The sequence below is a fragment of the Anser anser genome (genome assembly GCF_964211835.1).
Source record: "Anser anser genome assembly, chromosome: 1".
NCBI lineage: Eukaryota > Metazoa > Chordata > Aves > Anseriformes > Anatidae > Anser > Anser anser.
The window spans coordinates 172837009-172849154 of NC_139720.1; the positions used below are offsets into that span (position 1 = coordinate 172837009).

At 37.9% G+C, this 12146-nt stretch overlaps 1 protein-coding gene across 29 annotated transcripts in view; it reads left to right on the forward strand.

Annotated features, from left to right (window-relative positions):
* The window catches only part of PCDH9 (protocadherin 9), an 803467-nt gene that overhangs the window by 141591 nt on the left and 649730 nt on the right, over window positions 1-12146 (forward strand). For 6 of the 29 annotated variants that reach the window (XR_014578269.1, XR_014578273.1, XR_014578275.1 and 3 more), the window contains one exon: window positions 1-12146. This exon is cut by the window's left edge; it is cut by the window's right edge and continues 82414 nt beyond it. The exons of 18 other annotated variants lie outside the window; for them this stretch is intronic. Coding sequence is in view for 1 of the 11 variants with exons in the window: in XM_083820658.1 (XP_083676784.1) it covers window positions 237-245 (9 nt within the window). In the remaining 10 variants the exon portion in view is untranslated. 5 more of the 29 variants (XR_014578274.1, XM_083820658.1, XR_014578270.1 and 2 more) reach the window with 4 other exon arrangements.

The window sequence follows — 12146 nt, forward strand, 5'->3', positions numbered from 1 at the left end:
TTTATAATGCATTTGTCTGGGCAGATGTGCTTGTAAAATTACCAAACCATTCAAAGTTATTAACACAGTTCAAATAAAACTTGTTTCATCTGTGTGAAGGAGACTGATTCTTTCCTCTCCAGACTTCCTACCAGACAAACATTATTACTACAATTTAATGGGTGCCACTGTTGTATATGGATTGTGACTGCTGGTTCTCCCTGTTTTTTTGTTCCTTGGTATGTTTATTTATACAGGAGTTATGAGACTGTGATTGAAGTTGGAAAAGACGGTCCCTTTGGGCTTGAAAAGTGACTGACCCCAATCAGCAGGGCTTGTTGTCAGTGATGCTGGAATCTCTTCACGAGTGAGTGGAAAGTAGTTTCCTGTCAAGTTTAGTTAGGATTGTTTTTTTATTTCTTTTTTTTTCTTTCTTTTCTCCAGCATAGACAATCTTTGTTGTTATATACAGTGTGATTCCTGTGCTGCCTTAAAGTTACAAAGAAGAAAGTTTCAACAGAGAGACTATTACAGCTAAATTTTGGTTCAATGGACTTGTCACATAAGAACTTTCTATGCATCATGAGAATAGCTTTATCCAACAGTGAGTCCTGTCAGGGACCTTTAAAAAGTGCAGACTTATGATTGACTTTCCCATCACAGTCTAGTCTCCTTATCTTCTACCTTTGCAGTTTGAAACTGTGATTGTGTCTTTGCACGATATGTTGTACAGTTGATATGTGAGGCTACGCATGTGAAAGAGAGAGTAGAGATGTGTCTGATGTGTCTGGATGAAATAAATATGCCTTTATAAGAATGATTCACCAGTGAAACAGCACAAGGAAAAATGTGTTCCACACTGGACATTTATTTACTTTATGATTAATGAATGCGAGTTTAGGGTTTTGTGTGTTTTGTTGGTTTGTTTTTGATTTGTTGAATATGTTTACCAAAAAAAAAAAAATAGTTGAGGGGATTGGATCCATGTTTGACAACACATTATTACCCTTCTCTAAGAGTGACTTCTAATTTCCTTTCAACATTTCTTCTGTAAAAAAAAAAAATCCATTTTCCTTTGCGATATTTTTCTCAGTACGATGGTCTAGCATTGACCCTTTACATTTGACAGAACCAAGCAGATACAGTTTTCAAGTAACCGTTTTATTTCTTGCTGTTGCTTGCTATTGTTCCTTTTATTGTGCCAGTGGTGAATGACTTTAACTCCTGTCATTTTCCCCCTCTAACTTCTGCTCTAGGAGAAGGAGGGGAAAAAAAAAAAGGAGAAAGAAATTACTGAAGGAGAATGACATTTTTCACACTTTTGATGGTCAAAGAATTTATTAGAGTGCTGTTCTTGACAGGGCAGATTCAATTGCAATTCAAGCCTGGTCTCAGATCTGAGTCAGAGCCTGGATTTGACTAGGATGGAAGTGGTTTTGCTTAAAACCTTCTCACATAAAGTAGAATCTTTTGGAAGATAGCTGTTGATTTTGTTGATTAAAGTGCTCCGAGACAAAGGGGGCTCTGTTGTGGAAGTCTGAATTGTTATTGGTTATTAGCAAAAATATTTAATTAGATACCACCTTGCTGGTAGTGCAGGAGTCCATCTGCAAATACAAAGGGCAAGCCCCGAAATGGTTGCAATATAACTAATTTTGAAGTTTTTTTCAGGATTTTAGCCTGTTTTCACTATGATGTTTTCTGCCTTATAAAAAAGCCAAAATCAGAGTATTGCTTTTGTTTCCTACACATCTAGAAGCAATTGCTTCTCTGTCCCTTTATTTGATACCTTTTGACGCACTTACAGTAAGGAATGATTGAATATCTGATTAACATCATGTGAGAAGCATTTTTGCCCAGTTTTCTGATGAGATGCCAAACCAGTCCAAATCCCTCGAGTCTTATGCAGGAGGTAATCCCACGATCCAATGTCAGCATAATCCTCCCAAGACAGCTTAAATATTTGTACTTCTTTCTTAAATCAAGAAATCCCTTGAGGTTTATACCAATCCCAATTTAAAAAATGACTTGACCTGAAAACCCTGGAGGAATGTTTGAATGAGGTTGTCTTGCCTCTGGCTTCTTGGCCAACATGCTCTAACAAGATATGAAAAAGATATACAAGGTTCTAATTTATAATATGATATGAAAATTATGCATCCAGTGAAAGACTAGAGGGAAAAATAAGGGACGGCAATGGTGGTAGAGACAGCATTTATTGTGATTACTAGAAGGGGCCTCAGTGGGCTGGGATTATTGTACTTTAAGTGAAATTGATTTTGTTCATGATTTGATTTTAATCTAGTTTAGATGAATCAAATTCTGCAAGGAACAGATATTTAATTTAGTACATTAGGATGAAAAGGACATCAGTTCAGAGAAGTTTAATGCATATGATGTGATAAAAGCAGTATCTGATTATGAGAGGTTTCTTTTTATATATATATATATATATAGTAATTCCTTGTTATTTCATTACTTCTTGGATATATTTTTCTCTGCATAATATTTTTATTAAATCCAGCCAAGATTCTAGTCTCCTTAATGATATTTAGACTGATTGCTGGAGCTAAAACAATAATAATAAAAATTGGAGAAGGACAAGGAGGAAGACAAAATTCCAGACTTATCACACTGATTTTTGCTAGAGATCTGCTATCGAAACAAACAGAACATCCTCGCTTGCCTCCTGGGCACTGCTGCAGGCAAACTCCGTTGCAGAACGAGTCATAGCTGTCTTGTTACAGACTGCAGTTGTAAACAGAGAGTCTGTAGAAACCAATCTCCTGCAATTTTCCAGTCTACTGTTTTCTAATCTAGGGGAGTTGGAATGCTTCGCAATGTGGAAGAAGTTGGTTGCTGTTGAAGAGAGGTCTCCTGCACTTCAACAGTCAGGACCAGATAGATCTGTTTTCTTAGGTTAACACCAGAGTTTCTGTTAGCCATCCATGCAGAGAATCCAGACAAAGAAAAGTTCAGATGGTGTTCATCTTATAGAATGATTTATGTGAATATTTCCCTACTTCTTTCCCTATTCCCTGACATCCGGTTACTAGAGGCTCTTTTTGGAAGAAAGTAATATTGTTGATTTCACTGGCTTCCTAGCACCTTTTTTAGCACTGTTTTTTGGGTTATTGCAGATTAATCAGAGAACTAGTATCCTCACTGAGGAATGTTTTCTGTTTGGATGTTTAATGAACAAACCTTTTATATGTTAAGGGAAAAAGATTGTTATGGAAGGGACTTTCGATTACCATCCAGGTTTGTAAAGATCTGTATGGGTCACGGTGATCTGCATGGGAAAATAATAAAAAGGAATAATGAAGGAGAATTCTTACATCATAGATGCAGGGCAGGAGCTTGCAGACCAGCATTTTAATACATCAGTCTGGGAACACTTGATTATATGTCACCTTGCTGTGCTTGCTTGTGTTAAAATAAATTGCAAGTGCTTTTGCCCTCTTTGTAAAAAAAAAAAAAAAAAAAAAAAAAATTAAGATTTTTCACTTGCTGAAATGCTTTACAGAAAAAGGCAAAAAAAAAAAAAAGAGGGGGAGTGTGGGAGGGGGGAAATAGAAAGCAGCTGTATGGGTCTGACAGACTGTGTCCAGAGAATGGGACCTTCCCTTTCAATACTTAAATCTAATCATGTCTCAGGCAAAACTACATCCCGCTCCAACTCCTCCTTTCATATAACAAGTTGCTCCAATATAAAACCAATTTAGTTAAAAGGAAAAATTGGTGGATAATTTTCAGATGCCTCCTATTTGGAGGCAGAAATCACTTGAGAGAAATCTCTAGAGATGGGTTTACATTGATGTAAATGAAATTAAGATGTTCAAGGACTGCATGCTATCTGTAGGGAATTCATTGGGTTTCCCCCTTACTACCCAGTTCTAAAGCTAGTACGTATCAGCTATTGTGTGGTCCAGGAGCTGTGGTCATTGTGGTTCTGTATCAGTGTCTGGTCCTGTAAGAGCCATTTGAAGGACAATGTGGTCTGGCATGACTGAGAGACACTGTTTCCCTTTCTGGTTTGGAGGCTTGGCTCCTTTATGGAATATCCAGTAAATAACACTCCCTCAGAGCCTGACAAATCAGCAAAAGTAGATGTTTTTATATTTTATTACCTTACACAGGTATTGTGCCAATGAGTATATACATTTTTTTCCCTCTCTCCTTAAATATACATGTGCTGTAGGCAACAACTGCAATGCTAGCTTGCTGTTTTAAAGCATAATGACTTTACCCATCTACACTGTTCTCTGTTCTGTCATTGACTAATTGGCATTGGCAAATAAGACTGCATTGTTTTGCATGATATAAAGTTCACATGAGGTTTGAATGAAACAGTGCTATACATGGTAAGGGACAGAGCATTGAATTTTGTCCATGCCTTATTGATGATCTTGGATTTTACCACCTGCAACAACTATAGATTGTTGCATCTCTTTCTTTTGCCTTGAGATGCTGGGAGTAATGAGAATTTTGTTGTCATTGCTGACGATAAGTCCTGTACTGAGATTGCATCAGTTCATTTAGCTGGAGCTTTTCAGGGACCTGCTGGCAGGAATTGATTTCCTTATTTTGGTCCTTCCATTTTGTGGATTCAACCAAAAAAACAGTCTTCACTGAAAGATATTCCAGACATATTTATTTTAAAAATTACCGAAACATTTTATGTTAGGGAATCAGATTTTCTTCACGTGGAAATGTATTTCAAATTTGCTGAATGCTTTAAAGCAACATATTTTACATTGCAACACTAACTAGTGTTTCCTTAAGAAGAGAAGCATAGAAGGAACCAAAATAAATACTCAAATCTGGACATTGCATTGATTAGATAATCTATTGCAATTAAAATCTTGAGTATATTCTTATTTTTATAGTATCATATTTCCTCATTCTTCCTAGGCTTTAAACTGCCTGAAACCATGAAAGGCTATATTCAATGTCACAGATGTGTGCGGGAGAACACGGACGGGTTGACATGTACTTGTCAGTGTCAGCTGAGAAAAGAGCTGGCATGGATTGTTCAGTGGAACAATGAAGGAGGTGGTGTCTCTGGGACAATAGCATTAGCTGGCAGAGCAGATGGACTGCTAGCCTGGGAGGTTTAACTATCCTCTGTCGGAACAATGAATAAGAGTTTACAGTTTGCTTGGCTAAACTATGCTAAAGTGAAACAGAAATGTGTATGTATTGCGAATCTTGAGTGAGGCCCATCAAGTTCACTAATTTTGCCTGCACAGATTGCTTGAAATATTTCAGAACTTGTCAATGCATCAGCATATGTATTCATTTTTGTTAAGCAAATCCAGAAAATTGACCCCTATGAGCAAGCTCTCAGAGGTGAAGTGGTAACAATTTTTTGAATAAGTAACCTTCCGCTAGGAAACAGTCTTCACTTCCTTAAAATTTTGCCAAAATTAAGTTAGCTAACATTTTCCCTCATCAAGATCTGCCTAGGCTCAAATTTTGGAAAATGTCTGGAGAACAGTGAGATAGAGACAAAATATTTTTGAACCTATCTCTGCATTAAAATAATAACAATTTTAAAAGCCTCTGTTTACTGGAGGAAATTTAGTCCTTCTGTTCTTTAAAAAATGAACTTGCAATTGGTAAGAATGTATTTTTTGCTCTTCCTCTGGGAGAAGCACCCACATTTAGTCCACTCATAAACACTGAAAATACCTCAGTTTGCCCTGGCTCAGTTACAGCATTAGCATTTGGCAACTAAAGTCTGTGATTTGTGTCTGAATTGAGCTTGCTGTATCTCTCAGAAATCACTGGTGTGATCTGACTGCACATGAACCAACCATAAATAGCTATATGTATGCATATTGGGTGAACATCTCTTTTCTCCGACAATGGTCCTCGCAGAGGGTTCTTTGTCTCCATAGGGATGTTCTCTTCTTTGTTTTCAGTATTTATCTACTTGACGACCAAACAGATCTGAGAATTAAAGTGCAGCTTGGTTTCAGTGAGGTGAGAAACAGGCATGGAGTATGGGAGAGCTGGAGGAAGGAGATACCTTGGTTAGCAGGAGTAAGAGATGGCAGGGTCTACCTGAGGGGCACAAGGTGGCACATAGGTGATGTTTCCAATGTCTGATGTTTCAGCTAGGCATGAATGTGCAAACTGGAAGAGCAAAGAGGAAAGAATGATATTGGCAAGATAAATAGGGCATATGAATATGGGAGAGCCGTAGCAGAGACTGGAGATGAATAGTCTGAGGAAAATGTAGGTAGACAGGTTGGTGAGAAGCTTAGAGTTGGAAAGAGTTGGAGAATATTCACGAGGGCTAATTGGAAGTCTAGAAACTTACTTCTGTAGGTTTGCTCTGATATCAGTGTTGAGAAACTCTGATCAGCTGTCTGTGCTAGATATGCAAAGTCACCCTCTTCATTGTCTGGAAAGGGAATTTATAAAAGAGAACTTAAATGAAGTTTTCATTTACATGAAGGCTTGCTCACTGTGTATCTTCTGATCTCTGTGACAGGCTGTGATGCACAGATTCTGACTTACAGGATTCCCTGCACTCATTATTGCAGCTGAGACCAGTGGGGATTCTGTTCTGGGCATGTGGAAGTCTGCACAGTGCCAGCCATGGAAAAAGCAGGTCCCTGGAGCTCTGAAGTTTATTTCACACTTCTGCATTTTTGGTTTCACCAGATACACATCAACTTTCCCTCATAAAATATGCCCAGCAGTGCTACTGTACTGCACAGTGATGTTGTGTGGATAAATCTGTTAATATTTAGAAAGTACGAAAAAAGCTATAATGGAAGCACCAAGAACCCTTGAGGAAGTTAATATTTTGGTATCAAGTCATGATTTGAACAGCATGCTGGAAAGAGTGCATGGTGCATTCACTGAATACTGAGGATAAAGTATAGAATAACTGCTATTTTACAACCTGCCTGAAAAATACATAAAATCATTTCTTGCTGTGAATGCTTAATCTATTCAATCAATGAGAAGAAATAGCTAATGTCATCTGACAGTGCAGAGAAGGGAAAAGCACAAGTATACACAATGTCCCTATGATAGATGATTAAATTGCTCAGGATATCAAAATTTCTCGTTACCTGATTTTGTGGTGTTAATGTTCTGCTGTACTATTCTAGCAGTGCAGCTTACCAATGCTCAGACTACCTACTCATCTTCCTTACTTCAGAAGGTTTTCTTGGAGGGGAAAAGAAAAAAAAAAAAAAAAAGCAGACCATGAAAATGCATACATACTGGGAAGGAGTTAAATAACAGAAGCACAGCAGCCTTTTTTTTTTTTTTTTTGTCTACTTTGTTAATCTGGACACAGTGTTAGATTCAGAATTGTCTACAAGGTTATCTACCCTGTTAAAGCTCAGAAGAATTTTCAATGACGCTCATTTGTAGTAATACCTGTTGGGGGAAAGAAAGAGCTTGTGCAATTACAACTTCTCTTATAGCTATTGCTTATCAGTGTCTGCCTCTGAGTCAGGAAGCGTTTTCTGGCTTGAGCAGCACAGTGAAGAATGACTCTGCTGCCAACAGAATGGAAACTCAAAATGAGATTGAGTTTAAATCCACAGCTGGGACTTGAACACTTGGCACCAGAGATCATAAGGTCATTGCAGTAAGACAGGGAACATTCATGCATAGTGTGTAAGAAACACATCGGTTTGCTAGTCGTCACTGCAGATTTTCACTATCTGTTGTATGTGTGCTGTACAGTAGATTCACGTCTTTCCAACCTGCAGAAGAAATAACAAGTCTGTATGATTTTTTTTTTCTCTTTTTTTATGGTCAGACAAAAATATTTACCTGCAGTTATTTCTTTGCTGGATTTGTTGCTTCCAACATGGTGCAAAATAGACTTTCATATTATTTTTCTGACAAATAAAAGATGCACAATGTCCTTTGATAGGTGTTTAAATTGCTCAGGATGGATATCACAGCTCACATAACTGAAGGCAATTGTGTGTGTGTGTGTGTGTTTGTTTGTTTGTTTCCAAAACATTGTTTGGGATTGGTATATGTCTTTTAATGCCTTGCACATCGAACACTGCATGACTACTGAAGTTAATAAAAACATAAATTCAGAAAAATAAACAAAGATTGTTTGCAAAGATAAAGCTATGCTAGTAGATAACTAAAGTCTAACATATTTTCTTTTCTCTGTTTATTCCCCATTAGGTATATTACCTCACTTAATTCTAGAGAAATTCAAATGACTAAAAGAGAACGTGCTTCTTTTTAAAAAGCCAGTGTGACCTCTGGAACTAGAGGTGCATATTAATCTTACAACCAATAAACCTGCCCAAAAAATACATAAAATGCATTTTAATACAATCAGAGGTGATCATTTATAGCTGTGAAAGAAAGGTGAAAGCTTCACTGAGACAGAAAGCAGAAACCAGTCTGGCTTCAAGGACTTAGGCTAAAACTTGGTACTGTACAGGAAAACAAGCACAAAGACAGATACAGGAACTTGCAGAGGATTCAGTCTTCAGGAATGCAATTGTACGGTAGGGATTTATTAAAGGGAAAAAAAATAAAAAACTATTTAGTTAACATTCTATAAGAAAGATCTTTGTAAATTTTACAATTACTAATATACTCATCTCCTAGTCATTGAACGTGTTTTGTCTGTCTTCTAATAAATATGACAAATTTGTCAGAGATTAGATGTACTTTCAACTGTACTTTTAGACATGAGAGAGTCCTCACAAGCGAGAGCTGTTGAATCCCCTAAACTTTGGAAAACAGAGCTCACACAGGATAATTGAAACACCAGACATAAAACTATATTAAACTGGGCTTCATAGGTTAAGCTGCTCACGGAGCTGCATGTGTTGTATAAAAACTAACAAGCAACCAACTGGTATTCTAAATTTTGCTTCCAAATGACATGACTGATTGTTTTTTTTTATGGTAAATGGGAAAAAAAACTAGGAGCTAATAATGCAAATGACACACAACAAAGACTGGTTAAATATCTGGAGAAAAACATCAACACTACAAAAGGTAGAGCTAAAACCTTCATCGTTTGATTTAAATAGCCTTTACCACTGGGAACTATTAGAGAAAGGAACCCAGACTTGAGAACACTATCATTTAAAAAAAAAAAAAGAGAAGAAAAAAAAAAGAGAAGTTACAAGAGTGTTGGCACATAGTGTTTTGGATTTAAATAGGCTCCCTGCAGTTGCTCAGTGAAGCTGACGTTCTTGACAGACCAGCAACTTCAATTTAGTGATCAGCTAGTTTGGGTTTCAGGTTCTGTGGTTCTGATAGGAAGGGGGTTTCATGAGGTTGTCCCCATTGCAGAATTGGAGAGAAATGCAGTGAGAATTGGACCTATCAGCGCTTTTGGTCTCCGGGCTCCTTCACAGAGCACCCCGGCATGACTAACTGCCCTGATGAGAGTCCTTAAAACTCTCTTTTGGATTCATCAGCAGTTCAACAACTCCAGCAAGCATGGACCCAAATTTTGACCCCCAAAATTTTTTGGGGTCATTGAATATACAGTCAGAGGAACTCCTCAGGGAAGCTAAATAGAACTTACACTAATAAAGAAAATGTCACTTTTCAGTGACTTCCCTGTCACTTTTTTTGTTTTACAGTACTGTCGTCTTAGCTTCCGTTGACAAAGCTTACCATGAAATCCAAGACTGTTCAAACTTTAATTTATAATAAAACATTCTTGACTGCCAAATCCAGAGTTTATTGAGTTAAAAAAAAAAAATCTGGCCATGATGTTTTGTCTCTTCTTCCTCTTGTTTGTTTGTTTGTTGTTTTTTGTTTTATCCTCTTGGCAAGACAGCTTTTCTGTCTGCAAATTTCCATGCTTCTGAAAATGGTAATTAAAGACTTGCAACTCAGATACTGATTTACTGTTTTTACTGTTGAAAGGTTACACTCTCCTCCCTCAATAAGCAGTTACGTGATTTATCTATTCCTTATTACAAGACATGATCAAATCTATGTAACAGTTTTCCACCCTCCCTCCACTTAGATCTGTATTGCATGACTGCATAACCCATTGACAACTGAGGACTTTCTAAATACATAACTGAGTTTAACCTTTACTTTACACAATATTTTTCAAAGTATTTGTTATTTTAAGGATTGTTCTGCAATGTGAATAATACCCAACATATCCCTATGTAAGCAGTAAGGCTAGAAATACGGACATATTTTTACTTGGCACTACATTTACTTCAGCAAAATGAAGATCAGGTTCCTAAAATACAATAGGCCAATAACCATTAAGCACCCACTTCTTAACCATTCATTCTGGCTTTCCATCTTTATGTATTAGCCACAGCACTTCCTTTCATTCTGATTTATTTTTATTGTACTTTCCCAGCAGGCTTGTAGTAATGCTGCTTTCTATGGCTTCTGTGTGCAAAACACACGTTTGCAGTGATCCAGATTTTGTTTGTTCTGTTTCAGGTGCAAGTGGATTTGAAGAGAAGTACCATGATGGCTAATTCTCTTCATAGTTTCTCTTACAGCAGAATGCAAATTATCTTTGACCACTATTGTAGGCAGAAATAAACTATAATGACAAAAGAGTATCAATATATAAAGGAATCCATTAACTGTTTGTGGTTGTTATTTTTATAATCTATGGTGTGCACATTTCAATATATATTGTGCTGAACAAATCCATAGCTCACACATACTACAAACCAGATTCAGATGGTTTCACTCATACAGAATACTTTTGTCTGCTAAAACTGTTGTGGAATTATACTGCTGACATTTCAGCCACTGAAATGCAGCAGAAAGGCAGCGGAGACTGTCTGCTTTTTCTGCAGAAAGAAATTTCTATGAGATTTATGGTAGTTCCTTCTCCAAGAGGAATTAGCTGTGAAAGGCACATCAGAGAAAAACTTGCTGCTATGTGAATGGTTCAGGTTATGTTTGAGAGTGTGAGGACTGGTAAGGCTGCACCCGGAGTATTGCAGCCCATGTCCAGTTCTGGGCTCCTTGGTGCAGGTCAGACATGGATATACTGGAGAGAGTCCAACAGGGTATCACCAAGATGATCAAGGGACTGGAGCACTTCTCTGAGGAGAAGCTGAGAGAGTTGGGACTGTTCACTGGAGAAGAGGAAGTTCAGGGGAGATCTTATTAATGTCTATAAATAGTTTGAAGGGAATGTGCGAAGAAAATCATAGAATCATAGAATCATTAAGGTTGGAAAAGACTTCCAAGATCATCTGGTCCAACCATCCCCCTACCACCAATATCACCCACTAAACCATGTCCCTAAGAACCACGTCCAACCTTTCCTTAAACAGCCTCAGGGATGGTGACTCCACCACCTCCCTGGGCAACCTGTTCCAATGCCTGACTGCTCTTTCTGAGAAGAAAAATTTTAAAAAAAGAGGACTATTTTCAGTGATGCCCAGTACCAGGACAAGAGGCAATGAGCACAAACACAGGAGATTCCATTTGAATAGAAGGAACCTCTTTCTTTTCTGTGTGGGTAACTGAGCACTGAAATAGGTTTCCCAGAGAGGCTGTGGAGTCTCCCTTCCTAGAGACCTTCAAAAACCATCTGGAGATGGTCCTGGGCAACCTGCTGTAGGTGTCCCTTCTTGAGCAGGGGGATTGAATGAGATGACATCCGAAGGTCCCTTCCAACCTCAACCATTCTGAGATTCTGTGCAATTCCATGACTGCTTCTAAAGACATGCTGGCACAGGATGGATGGTTGGTGTAGCTCTGCCCAGCCAGCAAAGGCAGGGTAGTTCCATGAAGTTTTCTTCAAAAACTAGTTTTATGCATTATAGGTTTTTTGTTGTTGTTGTTTGTTTTTTTCCCTGTAAGCTTAACAGTCAGGACTACCTTTGGCAGCCCTGTACAGACTTTCATGATGGTTGTCCAGATCTACTCTATATGCTGTGTGTACTTGTTATAGGGAGTAGGCTTCTTTTCAATGCTTTTCTGAGGTTTGAGGGAAAAGGTCCCTTCCTTCTTTGAAGTAATGCCTCTGTAAAACATATGGCAGGATTGCTAAATCTTAGACTCCAGGGTACTGTGAAGATGCTAGACTGTATGAAGAAGGAACAAAAGTGTTACACTGCTGAATTCCTCTAAATACCTCATCTACTATTTGCTTAACTTTAAGTTTTTACAGCTCTTGAAAGAACAAGGCCTGGGAAAGTTTTCAA